This window comes from Dipodomys spectabilis, unplaced genomic scaffold (genome assembly GCF_019054845.1).
Source record: "Dipodomys spectabilis isolate Male_0828 unplaced genomic scaffold, ASM1905484v1 ptg000137l, whole genome shotgun sequence".
Classification (NCBI taxonomy): Eukaryota; Metazoa; Chordata; class Mammalia; order Rodentia; family Heteromyidae; genus Dipodomys; species Dipodomys spectabilis.
In genome coordinates, this window is record NW_024870814.1 from 12569637 (window position 1) to 12586009 (window position 16373).

The 16373-nt window shown below is 37.5% G+C and overlaps 1 pseudogene and 1 gene segment (V, D, J or C); one reads left to right on the forward strand and one right to left on the reverse strand.

Moving 5' to 3' along the window:
* Window positions 1-16373, forward strand: part of LOC122116639 — a 1030500-nt pseudogene that overhangs the window by 726576 nt on the left and 287551 nt on the right.
* Window positions 14113-14807, reverse strand: LOC122116678. The segment is given in 2 exon segments: window positions 14113-14571; window positions 14723-14807. Coding segments are annotated over 2 exon segments (378 nt in total).

Here is a 16373-nt window from a genome sequence, read left to right on the forward strand (position 1 = left end):
GAATGAGGAAAGCACCTCTGTGAGCAGAATGGCCTGTACTTTTATTGGTTTTGAGGAGAGGTGGAAGTGTACAATTCCAAAAAGTAATATGCTAGTATATTCATACCTGGACATCCTCAGATGCCATTTTTCTGTATTGTGCATTTTGTTTTGCTGTGTATATAATGTATGTATATAATGGACCAAAAAAAAAAACAGTCCTACTAAAGATACTTAAAGAAGTCCTAAACATAGAAAATCAAAAAGAGCACAATAAAGGCCAAGAAACAGCCCCCAAACAGAGAATCCAAGAAGCACAGGAAGAGCCCAGTTGGCACAGCCCCCAAGAATGTGGATAACATGGCAGGAACTACCAAACACCTCTCAGTCCTAACTCTCAATATTAATGGACTTCAGTCTCCAATTAAGTAAAAAACACTGTCTAGTTGGATCAAAAAACAAGATGCTTCTATCTGCTGCCTTAAACAGACACACTTTGCCCACCTTGCCTCCATCAGAAAGAATGACATTGCACCATTTCTTAGGAAATGGAAAGATTTAAAATAAGTGAAGTAAGCCAGGCCCAAAGAAACATAGGTCCCATGGATTAGCTTTGTTGAAATAACTTGTACATGTGTAGGCCAAATAGAAAAGGTCAAAAGCTATGTACATATGACCATTTAAGATAATATTAAGTGAAATAAACCCAAAGATTGGGACACAATTATTTTTTTCTTTTTTGTTATTTTTTCTAATGTATTTATTATGTACCATGTGATTTTTACGTTTCTTTGTATCTACCACCCCCAAATTATAACCACTATTTTCACTGTATTTGATGTCAGTGTTCTATATCTTGTATATACACTTCTCTAATTTGGAAAGGGGAAGGGAAAAAACAAAATGCTTAAATAGGGATAAAGGTTGACCCATTGTAACAATGAGATATACAAGGGTGGGAGGTTAATTGTGGAGGTGAAAGGGAAGGGATGGTAGGGTAATAGAAAGGAGGAGCCAACAATGCTTGATAGAAAATTTACTTATTGCCTTGCTCCTGGAACTGTAACCCCTCTGTACAGTATCTATTTTTATTTGTGACATTTTCTTTTTTTTTTTCATTTATTATATTATTTTTTTAACATACTGTACAGAGGGGTTACAATTACATGGGAAGGATAATGCATATATTTCTTATCAAGCATTGCAGCCTCCCCCTTTGTTTACATTTCACACCCCTCCCAGCCTTCCCTACCCACCCAATCCTCCCCCTCCCCCCCCACCAACGTTGTAAAGCTCGTTTTTGACATGAAAACTTGTACTTCTCATTGTTGCAACAGGTCCACCCGTATCATTAAACGACTTGTTTTCCCCATATCCTCCACAAGTTATACTGACATCAAGTATAGTGAAAGCAGGGGATATACTGTGGGGGAGGGACATACAAAGCAACAAAGAAATAATCTTATAAATACGTTAGAAACAAATGCATGAAAGAAAAAAACATTAAAATACATATCTAAGGGTTCATTTTCCTAACATCATATTATCTGATCTTTTCCGCTTGACTCATACATATACTAGATATTGCAAATAAGGGAAACCATGGGACCTATGTTTCTTTGGGCCTGGCTTACTTCACTTAATATAATTTTTTTCAAGTCTTTCCATTTCCTAACAAAAGGGGCAATGTCATTATTTCTGATAGAGGCATAGAATTCCATTGTGTATATATACCACATTTTCTTGATCCATTCATCTACTGAGGGGCATATGGGTTGGTTCCATATCTTAGCTATGGTAAATAATGCTGCAGTAAACATAGTTGTGCTGGTAGCTTTAGTGTGGTCTTGTTTGTAAACATTTGGGTAAATGCCCAAAAGTGGGATTGCTGGGTCATAGGGGAGCTCTATGTGAAATCTTTTGAAGAACCTCCATACTGCTTTCCAAAGTGGTTGAACAAGTTTACATTCCCACCAACAATATAGTAAGTTTCCCTCCTGTCCACATCCCTTCCAGCTTCTGTTGTTAGAGTTCTTGATTTTTGCCATTCTAACTGGAGTGAGGTAGTATCTCAATGTTGTTTTGATTTGCATTTCTTTTATGGCTAGGGATGTTGAGCATTTCTTCATGTGTCTATTGGTCATCGTTCTTTCTTCTTCAGAGAAGTTTCTCTTTAAGTCTTTAGCCCATTTATTTATTGGGCAGTTGTTTCTTTGAAGATTTGTTGTTGGGGGATTTATTTTTTTGAGTTCCAAGTATATTTTAGATATAAGAACCTTGTCTGTTGTATGGCTAGTGAAGATTTTCTCCCAATCTTTGGGCTTTCTATTGACCTTGCTAGCTATGTCCTTTGCCTTGCAGAAGCTCTTCAACTTCATGCAATCCCATTTGTCCAACCTTTCTTTGATTTGTTGTATTTCTGGGTGTCTATTCAGAAAATTTCGACCTGATCCAAGGAGACCTAGGGTTTCTCCTATTCTATCCTGTAATGTTTTCAGAGTGTCTGCTTTGACATTGAGGTCTTTGATCCATTTGGAGCTGGTTCTAGTGCAGGGTGATATATAAGGATCTAGCTTTAGTTTTCTACAAGTAGTTAACCAATTTTGCCAGCACCATTTACTGAAGAGGCTGTCTTTCTTCCATTCTACTTTTTTAGCTCCCTTATCAAGGAGTCGATGACTATAGGTCTGTAGTTTCATTTCTGTGTTTTCAATTCTATTCCATTGGTCCTGAAGTCTGTTCTTAAGCGGTTTTGATTACTATGGCTTTATAGTAGAGTTTGAAATTTGGTATTGATATTCTTCCAGCAGTGTTCTTTCCGTAGAGGAGCATTTTTGCTATTCGGAGTCTTTTATTGTTCCATATGAATTTTTGGATTGCCTCTTCTATTTCCTTGAAGAATGAGGTTGGAATTTTCATAGGTATCGCGTTGAATTTGTAGATAGCCTTGGGAAGTATTGCCATTTTCACGATGTTAATCTTTCCAATCCAGGAGCATGGGAGGTTTTGCCATTTTTTAAGTACTGCGTTGATTTCCTTTTTCAAGATTTTAAAGTTTTCATCATAGAGGTCCTTCACTTCTTTGGTTAATTCCTAGGTATTTTAATTTTTGTGGGGCTATTACGAATGCAGTTGCTTTCCTAATTTCAGCCACACTTTTCTCATTGTTGGCATACAGAAAAGTCATTGATTTTTGAGGGTTAATTTTATACCCTGCTACTTTGCCAAAGTTTTGAATCAGCTTCAGTAATTTGGGAGTGGAGTCTAGGGGATACTTTAAATACAAGATCATGTCATCTGCAAAGAGGGAGAGTTTTATTTCTTCTTTCCCTATTTGGATCCCCATTATGTCTGCATCTTGTCTTATTGCTGTAGCTAGGCATTCTAATACTAGATTGAAGAGAAGTGGAGAGAGTGGACATCCTTGTCTTGTTCCTGAGTTAAGAGGAAATAGCTTTAGTTTTTCACCATTAAGTATAATGCTGGCTGTAGGTTTGTCATATACAGCCTTTATTGTATTAAGGAATGTTCCATGGATTCCTAATTTTTCCAAAACCTTCATCATAAAGGGGTGTTGGATCTTGTAGAATGCTTTTTCTACATCTATTGAGATAACCATGTGGTTCTTATTCTTGCTCCTGTTGATGTGATGAATAATATTAATTGTTTGGTGTATATTGAACCAGCTTTGCATCCCTGAAATGAATCCTGTTTGATCGTGGTGTATGATTTTTTGGATGAATTGTTGAAGTCGATTGGCCAGAATTTTGTTAAGAAGTTTGGCATCAATGTTCATCAAAGATATGGGTCTATAGTTCTCTTTCTTTGATGAGTCCCTGCTTGGTTTTGGGATGAGGGTTATGATGGCTTCCTAGAATGAGTTCGGTAGTGAACTTTCTCTTTCAATTTCATTGAAGAGTTGGAGGAGTATTGGTGTGAGCTCAGTTTTGAAGGCCTTGTAGAATTCTGCTGTAAAACCATCTGATCCTGTACTTTTCTTAGCTGGGAGGTCTCTTATTGCTGTTTCTATTTCAATGCTTGATATGGGCCTGTTAAGGTGGTTTAACTCATCTTGGTTTAGTTTTGGCATGTCAATATTTGCTAGGAAAAGGTCCATTTCTGTCAAGTTCTTAAACTTATTAGCATAAAGATTTGAGACGTATTCCCTTATAATGTTCTGAATCTTGGTTGTTTCCGTGGTGATGTTTCCATTCTCATCTCTGAGTTTATTTATTTGGGTGTGTTCTCTTCTTTTTCTGATAAGATTTGCTAAGGTTTTGTCAATTTTGTTAATTTTTTCGAAGAACCAACTCTTTGTTTTGTTGATTCTTTCTATAGTTTTTTTGCATTCTAATTCATTTAATTCTGATTTAATTTTAATTATTTCTTTCTGTCTACTGAATTTGAGTTTATCTTGCTGCTCTTTTTCAAGGAGGTTTAGATGTGTCATTAAATTGTTGGTTTCAGATCTCTCCAATTTGCTGATGTAGAAGCTCAGAGCTATTAACTTGCCTCTGAGTATTGCCTTTGCTGTGTCCCAGAGGAGCTGGTAATTTGTGTGTTCATTTTTGTTGAATAGCATGAACATTTGAATTTCCTTTCTAATCTCTTCCATGACCCACTCATGATTCAGCAGTGTGTTGTTCAGCCTCCATGTGATACCGGACTTTCTTTGGTGGCTTTTGGTGTTGAGTTCTAATTTTATTCCCTTGTGGTCAGAGAGAATGCAAGGTATAACTTCACTGTTTCTGAATTTGGACAAGTTTGCTTTGTGGCCTAAAATGTGGTCTATTTTTGAAAATGTTCCATGTGCTGCTGAGAAAAACGTGTATTCTGATGCTGCTGGTTGAAATATTCGGAAGATGTCTGTTACATCTAGTTGATCTATGCAGCTGTTTAGATCTGCAGTTTCTCTGTTGAGTTTTTGCCAAGTAGATCTATCTAGTGGGGAGAGTGGTGTGTTAAAATAACCAACAATTAATGTCTTTGGATCTATGTGAGATTTGAGGGAAAGTAGTGTTTCTTGGATAAATTTGGGCGCTCCATTGTTTAGTGAATAGATATTTAGAATTATAATATCCTCCTGAAGAAGAGATCCCTTAATTAGTATGTAGCAACCTTCTTTATCTCTTCTCACGAATTTTAATTTGAAGTCTATTTTATCTGATATTAGGATTGCAACTCCGGTCTGTTTATGGTGGCCGTTTGCTTGGTAGAATTTGTTCCAGCCTTTAACATTGATAATGTGTTTGTTTTTATGGGCAAGATGTGACTCCTGAAGACAGCAGATAGAAGGATCTTGTTTTTTAATCCAACTAGACAGTCTAGGTCGCTTAATTGGAGGGTTAAGTCCGTTAACATTAAGAGATAGGACTAAGAGGTATATGGGAGTTCCTGCTATGTTATCCACCTTCTTGGGGGGCTGCGAAAACTGGGTTCTTCCTATGGTTCTTGGATTCTCAGTTTGGGTGCAGTTTCTTGGCCTTTATTGTGGTCTTGTTGGTTTTCTATGTGTAGGACATCTTTAGGAATCTTTTGTAGGGCTGGTTTGTTGGAGATGTTTTGTTTCAATTTTTCTTTGCTATGGAAGGTTTTCATTTGGCCTTTAGTTATGAAGGAGAGTTTAGCTGGGTACAGTATTCTTGGTTGATAGTTGTTTGTTTTTAGGGCATGGCATACATCATTCCAGGCTCTTCTTGCTTTGATTGTCTCTGCTGAGAAATCTGAGATGATTCTAATTGTTTTCCCTTTATACGTGATTAATCTTTTCTCCTTGACAGCTTTATAGATCTTTTCCTTGGTCTGAATTGATCCTGTGTGGATTATAATGTGACGGTGGGATGTCCTATTCTGGTCTGGTCAATTTGGAGTTCTAAAAACTTCTTCTATTTGAATAGGCCTATCTTTTTGCATGTTTGGGAAGTTCTCTGCTAGGATCCTGTTAAACAAATTTCCTAGACCATTAACTTCTGTTTCTAGGTGCTCCTCTACACCCATTATCCTTAGATTAGGCCTTCTGATGGTGTCTTCCAAGTGTTGGATAGTTCTCTCATATTTCTTGGATTTGTCTTGGATGGTTGTATTTTCTTTCTCTATATTGTCTAGGCTGTCTTCAGTCCCTGAGATTCGATCTTCTACATGGTCTAACCTGCTGTCGAGATTTTCTAATTTGTTTTTCATTTCATTTCCTTCTACTTGGTTAGTTTTGATGGCTTCAAATTCTTTGTTGAAGCTTTGTTTTAGATCTTGTATGAACTTCTCTACTTCCTTAATTTGGTGTTCAGTGTTTATTCTCAAATCACTTAGTTGATTGGTTATGGTTTCTTTGGACTCCCATTCCTTCTGTTGGGTTCCATTCAGCATTCCCTTTGTTGTCTCCCTGACTTCCTTCAGATCTTTGTTAATGGATTCCATGAATGTCTTTAGTGATCTTTGTGTATTCTCATCCTGCTCTCTCAATTCCTCTATTACTGTTTGATCAGCTTCCTCCCATTCATGGGATTCCTGTAGTTCTCTTTGAGTGTTCTCAGCCTGCTCACACCATTCCTGCTTTTCTCTTTAAGTATTCTCAAGCTGCTCACACAAATCCTGTATCAGTTTTTGAGTAGCTTCCTCACGCTTATGATATTCCTGTATAAACTTTTGGATTGCCACCTCTCTCTCCCTATCACGCTCATACAGAGTCCTTTGTATGTTTTCAATCTTTTCATTTATCATGTTTGCCAGCAGTGTTTGTAGAGCTATTTGGGAACTCTCCTTTGGATTATTCATTATCTCTTCTGTCCCCTGATTATCAAGATTGGGAATTGAGCTACCCGGTTTTGCCAATTTTCTTGTGTTTTTCCGGCTTACTCTGCCCATTTGAGATGAAAATAGCACCAATTTTGTGCTAGAACACTATCTTAAGGCAAGCATCAACCAAAGTCTGAATTTGCACAGTCAATAGTCTACAGATACAATCTAGTTCAACAGATACATCTATTCAACATCAAACAACTATATGTTAATGGGCTACGAACCGCAAAGAAGAATTTGGAAAACCAGAAATTATTGGGGTTAGGGAGAGATGTAGATAAAAAATAGGAATAGATAGATGTGGGAAGGCACAGGGAGAGTTAACTAAGTCCTTATCTCAAAGCAGGAGATATGTTGGGTAGGATGAAAGTAGAGAGAGAGAAAAAAAGTAGAAAGGGAAAGGGAAAAGAAATGAGACCAGAAAAAATAGAAAAGTAAAAATTAATAATATTATGCAGAAACGAAGACAATCTATTTAGAGGAGAACATGAATATATTGAGAGAAGGGGAGGGATATAAAGGAGATGTGAAAAACTTAAAAATAAAAATGCTTAAAATATTATATAGGTATAAAGAGGTAATACTGCTATTAAGGAATTTAAGTCTCAGAGGTTTTGAATTGAGTAATAAAATTGTGGATTAAGTGTGTACACAATGGGGGATAGGGTCTAATAATCAACTACACGTTTATCTGAGGATATGCAGGACAAGAATTAAGTCCCGTAAAGAAGAAAGAAAGAGAGGAAAAGGTGAAAAGGATAAGGAAGGAAGAAAAAAAGATCAGAAGTTCAGTAGAGCTAAACAAAAAAACAAAAAGATAATTAAAAAAGAAAAAAAGAGAAAGAAAACAAAAAAAGAAAGAAAAACGCACACTCACGTATCCCTAAAATAAAAATTCTAAGAGGAAAAAAAATTACTGGAAAACGATTTTTTTTTTAAAAAAAATGCAAAAATTAAAGATTTAAAAAAGTTTTAGAAAAGAAAAAAAATTTTATATAAGGTACCAAAAAAAAAAAGTAGAAGAAGAAGAGAAAAAAAAAAAATTCTTTGCTTTTTTTGGGGGGAGGGGTGGGAAAAATCCTGTATCTCATTGTGTCCATAACCAGCCTCTTGTTGGAGTCGCTGGTCTGCTTGTGGTCCTGTGGCTTGGTTGGTTTCTTAAGTCAGTTTGTTCGAACAGGCAGAAAAAAGCTCTGCTTTACCCAGGATTTTGCGATCCTCTTCCTAGGCTAGTTCAATGGGAGGCAGATCTGCTTTGAGTATCACAAAAGAGGGAGATGCAGTTATGAGGCTAGGTTCTGAGTAGGGTTGAGACCTTTCAACAAACAGTAGCTTTTCCGGGGGACTAGTTTGTGAAAAACTCACAGAGCCCAGCCTGGAGCCATTCTCAGGGTTTCTGTTTACTGAATTTCAATTGATTGTCGAGGCTACTAGAGGGAGGGGCAGCCTCTGGCTCTGATTACCCAGTGAAGAAAACCCCTCCTGGAGCTAGGTGACTTTTCCCTGGGTGGAGCTGAGTCTGACAGGTCACGCCTCCGTTAAGTTCTTGTGACCTGCTAACTGACTCATTTTATTCCAAAGCTTGAGTTGGAGCTAGCAGCTCCACTGAGCTTTGTAGGTATCCAAGATGGACATCTCCGGTACTGGGTGGGGAGGGGTGGCCTTCCCTCCTCTACTTCCTGAGAAGGAATGAGGATGTCAGGCTTCTACTCACACCGAGTCTTGGTTCCTGGGTCGTCTCTGGTCTGCGAGCTGCAGGATGAAGATGTCCGCTCCTTGTCAGATCTTGCTGGTGTTGAGTAGAATCCACTCGCCTGCTGCGTCTGGCTCCTTCCTCCCGGACTCTCTGTGGTTCAGGTATGGTTTCTGCGGTCCCTGCCGCCACCGCTGCCGCCACCGTGGCGGCTGCTGGCAAGAGCTCAGATCTATCTCCTTGACTGGATTTTTCCCTCTCTGGCCTGACTCTTTGTCCTGTGATGGCACACTTGGTGTGATTCTCTGGCTTAGGACTGTTCACTGGAACTCTAAAACTGCTTTCTATGCGAGAGCTTGTTTAGACTCCAGCTTCTCCTCTGCCATCTTCCCAGAACTCTCTGTACAGTATTTTTACAATAAAAATTTAAAAGAAAAAAAAGAAATCTAGTATCAACTGATGCTGGAGGGGATGTGGCCAAAAGGGAACCCTACTGCATTGTTGGTGGGATCGTAAACTTGTCCAACCACTCTGGAAATCATTATGGAGGTCCCACAACAAAGTACAAATAGAGCTCTCCTATGACCCAGCAATCACACTTTTGAGCATTTACCCAAATGATCACAAACAAGGCTATACAAAAGCTGCCAGCACAACTATGTTTATCGCAGCATTATTTACCATAGCTAAGATATGGAACCAACCCCTCAGTAGATGAATGGATCAAAAAAATATAATACACACACACACACACACACACACACACACACACACACACACACACACACACACACACTGGAATATTATGCCTCCATCAGAAAGAATGAGACCAGCTACTTTGTTAGGAAATGGAAAGACTTGGAAAAAATTGTATTAAGTGAAGTAAACCAGTCCAAACAAACATAGATTCCATGGTTTCCCTTATTTTCAATAAATAGTATATATCTAGGGTGAGCAGAAAAGGTCAAAAGCTATGTAAATATGACCATATAACCTGATGCTAAGTGAAATGAACCCCAAGATATGGATACTATATTTCTTGCTGTTTTTTAATGTATTTATAATACAGTATGTGATTTTTTGTGTTTCTTTTATATTTTCTTTCCCCATTGTATAGCCCTGTTTCCCCATATTTAATTCCAGTGCCTGCATCTTCTTTATAATTTTTTTCTAATTTGGGGAAGGGAAATAACAAAAAGCTGAAATAAGAATACAGGTTGACCCTCTGTAACAATGAGATGTACAAGACACCATGTTGAAAACAAACTTTTCAAATTGATGTGGGGGGTTGGGAGAGCAGGGTGGGAAGGATGCTAGTGGAAGCAGGGTAGGAAGGGATGTTAGGGGACAAACAAAGGAGGAGGTAACAATGCTCGATAGGAAATGTACTCATTAAGTTAGTCATGTAACTGTAACCCGTGAGTACACTACCTTTACAATAAAAATATATACTAAAATAGATGTGAACCAATAATTTATAAAGTAATATAATTTATTTGTTCATAGAGGTCTGTGTCCTTGTGTTTGTGTATGTATTTGTAATGTTTGGGGGCAAAATATTTATTTCATTTTGTCCATGACAACATATATGCAATTGAAATATAGTTGTAATGGTCATGTCCTTTTCTTACATCGGTTATTTTGTGTTACAAATATTTACCTCATTATGTTTAATAGTAACAAGGTTCATAACTATTTATTTGTGGCTGGACATGGTAACTCATGCCTGTAATCCCAACTAAACTGGAGACAGAGATTTTAAGTTAGTGAGTAAAACCCTGGAAGGCAGTGAGATCTATCTCAAAAGCACACTGAGGCAGGTGGTGCAAATTTCTGTAGCTATGCAGGACATGAATTTAGAAGGATTTTAACAGAAGGCCAAGCTGGGTAAAATCACAAGATGTTCTCTGAAAACAAACTAAACCAAAAAATTATGGTGGAGTGGCTTAAGTTGTAGACTCTAATAAGCAGGAAAACTTGAGTTCAAACACCAATAGAACCAAAAGTATTGTTTGAAATTCATTGTTTATCATTTACTACTATGCATATAATATCCTCAAAACAATTCATGTTTTCAATGCCTTCTATTGCTTGTAAATTCTTTTTTTTTATTTTGGCGCTAGTCCATGGTCTTGAACTCCTGCTCATTCTGGCTTGGATTTTTCACTCAATGTTGGTATATTTGCCCTTGAGTCACACCTCCAGTTCTGGCTTTTAATAGGAGATAAGAGTTACAAGGATTTAATCCAAAGATGCTTGAAAAATACTAAAGTGCTCTCTTCCCATGGCTGTCACGATAAATCTCTTTTATTCTGCCCTTCACTATGTCTGTACTTGGCATTTGGGAGTGAGTAGCCAGACCTAATATAGCAAGGACTCTGCACTTTGAGAGGGAGGGTGGTTAAAATCTGGTTTCAAAATGATCTGTGTCCAGCAAGGAGCTGTGCCTTTCATTCTGTTAGACTGAGAAACAGGGAGACACAAGCTTAGTCCATAGTTTACTTAATTTGCATCCACTGATTTGATATTTCAATTGATATATCAATGTTGAACTGTAAGTTATCTTAACTGTATTTGCACAGAAACTTTCCTGTGTAAGTCATTACAGTTTTTATTCTCTGTGTCTTACAGTTCTTTTTGACAGTACTAGAGTTTGAACTAACGGCCTTAGGCCTGGTAGGCTAGCACTCTTATCCATTGAGCCACACTCCCAATTGTTTTTGCCATAATTTATTGTTCAGATATTATCTGGCATATATGAAAAATGCCTGAGCTGGCCATAGACTGAGATCTTTCTACTTCTACCTCCTATATATCCAAAATTATAAGTATGCATCACTATGCCTGGACTTCTCATATTCTTCTTATGTGTTTTTGACATGCCATGGCAGTGGCCATGGCATGTGCACTTGACATGTGCAACTTTAGAAGCATAGACTTACAAATGTTTCACCCAAAGTTATTTGTAGTGAAATTGTTCTTTAATATAACATTAGACGAAATCCAAAGAAAATTTGGGGAATTAAGATGAAAAATCTTATCAACCAGTTCCTATAATCCTAAGAAACAGAGACACTAAAACTAAGTAACGACATAAGCACTTACCTGATATGAACAAAAGAATCACAGTGATCTCAGGCTCTCTGCTACTTAGCAGGCTGAAACCATGTCTATGTGAAACGTACCTTGGGTTTTTCCTGCTCCTTCAAGTTGTGCTCATTGGATGGCTATACATGTCTAGTTGGACTGTGTAAGCAACCCTTTGATTTAGCTTAAGTTCTCTGGCTCTTGATGACCTCCTTGTCCATCTTCTAGTTTCCCAATAGAAATTAATCTCTCCTTTTCCATCTACAGCATGTGTCTCAAGAAAGCAGTTCCATTTGTACCATTTCTATTGCATGTATGTCTTTATAGACTCAGAGTGAAGTGCCCATCCACAGCCACAGCCCAGCTGTTACACTGTGAGACTAAGGTCAAATGATATGCCTCAGGGGCCCTGCCCTCCTATGCTTAATGGAGTGTGGCATCAGTTAAGTTCCTTAACTGTCTGTTTCAGTGTCCTTGTTTGTGTAACTGTTACAGTATTGTTAACTGCTTTGCAGTATCTTTCTCTGGTATTTTGCCTGCTTCCGTCCATGGCCCAATTGCTTCCTTAGCTAATTTCACTCACAGGATCATATATCTCATAAATCTAAACATTTTCTTCAATGGCAACAAATCCCTGAATCCTTTAATCATACTACATCTCCACCCGGTCATTCTATTTACTCTTATATCCTCTGTTAGAACTTAGCCTGTAAAAGAGAGAATGTCCCATGATTTGTCATTATTATTTGCTCTTAATTCACCTTTTTGGTTACCTTTCTCCCAATACTTAACTCATGATATTCAACACTGGAAAATTTTTAACACTCACCTAGAAACTCTTTCAGAATGATTTTTCCTCCAGTTATTCCTTCAGAATGGTGAGATATATATCCAAGTAAAAGTTATAATTAGTAAGACAATGTTTTACAAAACGGAAGAGTTTACCTATGCATTGGTAAAGATTAATTTATAAGTCCTAAGAAGAAACATGAATGGCATAAAAGAGAATAAGAGCACAATATGACAGTAATAATCACTAGACAATATGTTGGAAATGAACTTTACACTTTCAGGGGGTGGGGATAGGAGGAGGGACAGAATGGAAGAAAATGAGGGAGGGGGTAAGTAAAACTGTTCAAAAGGAAATGTACTCATGAACATACTTGTGTAACTGTAACCCCTCTGCATATCATCCACTTGTACAATAAAAATTTTAAAAAATAAAACAGAAAATTAGAACAGAACAAACGTAAGGGATGCCCAAGAATCTAATCATTAATAATACATCCTATATACAATATTTTACATCATATACAATGATATAGTGTATATTTAATTATCACATACTATATCTTACACATAAAGTATATGTACAAACATATGACACATAAATTGTGTACATGTGTTCACTTGGAACCCTGAGAATTATAGAGATTCTGACTAAAAAAAGATCTGCTTTATCTTGAGGTTTCTCCATCATTCTTTTTGTAAATGAATGACTTTAGTGTTTTTACTATAAGTGTCAAAGATTCCTAGATTTTTTAGATTGAAACAGAGATTTATTGATGTAGGAATACTTCTGTGAATCTTGGTGGGAGCAGTTGAGGAGGACAGAGGGCATAAACACAGGAAACTCATCACCTTCACCTCACCTTGAAGTGTTCAGATGACAGGACAGGATGGCTGGACCTCTAGTGGGATTGCTGTCCTTTGAATTCAGTGCTCTCCTGGCAATGACAGCTTGACTAATAAGTGAATCTGGAATTTAGGAAAAGAAATAGAGTAAATTTATCCTTCCTTTGTCCCTCCTTTTCTCTACCTATATCCACCTCCATCCATCTCTCTCCCTACATCCTAGCTTTTCTTCTCTCTATCTCTCTCATTTTCCTTCTCTTACTTCTCAGGTAATCTATCAGGTTGAAAATATCCCACAATAGAAGTCTATTTTAAAATTAAATAATGATATCAATAGTTCATTATTCTAATTGGTCTAAAGAAAAAACTCTATATTGTCTCTATACTAGTTGAAAAAATGCTTTTAAAGGTTTCAGCAGCTACTCATGATATATCATCAGGCCAGAAATAATGAAAAATAACTATTTGTTAAGCATGATCAGCAAAACTCTACAACAAAAACTGTACTCATTAATATGCTATTTAACATTTTACCACTCAACTTCTATTAAAGACAAAAATGTCACAAGCAGTTTCTGTATCCAGATTTATATTGAAATCCTCCAAATTATATTAGAAAAATTATCATCAAAACCAAAACCAAAATCAAACGGAAAAAATACAAAAGGCATAAAGCAGATAAATGAAGTGACAAAAATGTCTTTATTTGCTGAGAAACTTTATGTATAAAGTTTTTCAAAATCTTAAAATAAAATATATTAAATAATAACATAATAGTGCCTTTGCCAATATTTTGAATAGCTGTTCATAATTAAAAGACAAATAAATATGAGGTATTTCCATATTTATAGTTTGGACTTACTTTAGTATTTCAATTTCCAGCCCAGCACCAATAGCTGAAGCCGACAATCACATTTACTCAAAAATTTCAGACCTTGAGAACTGCTGTTCCAGGTAAGCATGGGCAGAATTCCTATGTTCCTAGGACAGATCCTGCAAGTGGAAACATGAGGAAAGTAGCTGGGGCAGCCCAGGCTCACACTTCTGCTTCTTGGAGGTTTATGTTATGGCTTGTATCACTGTGGGTGGGTTATCATAATCCTGTTGACAGTAATAAGTGGCAATGTCTTCAGGCTGCAGGCTGCTGATGGCAAGAGTGAACTCTGTCCCAAGTCCACTGCCACTAAATCTAGAGGGAATTCCAGATTGTAACCTGTTTGCACCATAGATCAGGAGTTTATGTGCTTTCCCTGGTTTCTGTTGGTACCAGCTTAACTCATTGCTAATATACTGACTGGCCTGACATTTGATGGTGACTGTGTCTCCAGGAGATGCAGACAGAGTGGATGGAGACTGGGTCATCTGGATGTCACATCTGGTACCTGGCATTGGAAAAGTAATAAATACATACATGGAATCAATAAATCAATAAATAATACATAGAACCAAGCATGCTATAAGAAAGCTTCATTAATAGCCAAGTATCAGTGACTACAACACAAGGAGGAAATCCTCATCATTGTCTTTCCTTACTTGGAATCCAGAGCAGCAGGAGACCCAGGAGCTGAGTGAGGGCCCTCATGTTCATGCTGTGTGCTGACTGAGACTGATGCCTGCACCTGGGATAAGAAGGTATCCCGGTGGTGACTGTTCTGTGGGCTCATGCAAATCAGTAGGGGTTTGGGTTTGTACAGCTGCAAATTTGAATCTCTTGGTAAATGGGCCTAGACACCATCCTTGCTGTCTGTATCTCCACAGAGAAAGAGATTGCATCTGATATCAAGCCAGTACAGATGCACCTGTAGAAATAACTTGAAGCAAATTTGGATATAGATTTTTAATGTCACATTAGAAACAGTGATATTTCATCATTTGCAAAAAATGCAAGTACAGGGCTAGAATTACGTTTAATGAAGTCAAGCTTAGGGACATAAAGCACACATGATTTCTCTCATATGCAGAAGCTAGTTCAAATGTATTAATGCATATATAAACACATAGAGGGGCATATGCAAGGGTAACAAATATATTAACCAAAGTATGACATTTACATGGGAGAATTCCAATGATGTAACTCCTTAGATAAACTAACACAGTTCAATAAAATGAATACTGGCACCTGAACGATGTGGAGGGGAGGTCAAAGGGTGGAGTAGATGAATGTAGCGAGGAAAGTAGGGAGAATGCAGTCTTAAACTCCAATGCAGATCCTGTGAAACTAAGAAAGTTGAGGGGAGTTATTAAGGAGAATAATAAAAGGAGTGATGGTATGACATCAGTCAAGCTGCATTGTACTTATATACTAAAAGTACTTTGTACTACTACTTAAAGATAATACTACTTAACATAATAAATAAGCTATTAAATTTTCTGACCTTTTGTAAAGAAGAATGCTCACTTTTACAGAAGATATGTAATCCACAATATATCATATGTAAATCAATACATGAAAGAAATGGCTGTTCAGTGTGTTTTATAACATTTGAGCATCCAGAACCACCTTGATTACTGCTCAATGATCCATTACTTCAAATATGGGAAGGGATTCTTATAGAGGAATGGAGGGACTTTTATGTTAACATCATAGATCTGTATCTGTGTTCTTATCTCAAGATTGGCAACAGAAGCCTCTACCTTCCCAACTTCCTCCTTTAATCAGGCTGCATGCTCTGACAGAGCCTCTTTTACACAGATCTTTTCAAAAGGTCTCTAGCTAGCGTTGCTGAAAAGGACAGACCTAATCAATCATGAAAGATTTACTTCCATTTATTTTGAAGAGTCTCTGTGAGTGAAATTGCAATTAAGACATGAAACAGAGACTTACCTTTCAACTCATTTGTGGGTAGAGCAGACCCTGAATATCTCCTTACTAAATATGACTCCACACTTTGGTTCTAGTTCATTGTACACAAGGCACCAGGACTTGCACCCCAAGTGGGTCTGTGGTCACATGCAGGAAATTGCACCATCTTTCATTCTTCCTCAGTGGTTCCCATTCACCTGCTGTTTCTGCACAAAAAAAAAGATGAGATCTGTTAGATGTGGAGATCTGTTAGCTCCCCAGAAGCCCAGGGAAATTAAGCTCCCAGGGCTCTCAGAACTGTTCCTGACATGGGCATGAATGACCTAGTCTAGCACTCCATACAGGCTATACAGGCACTCCTACTTCTCAATGTTCCAAACC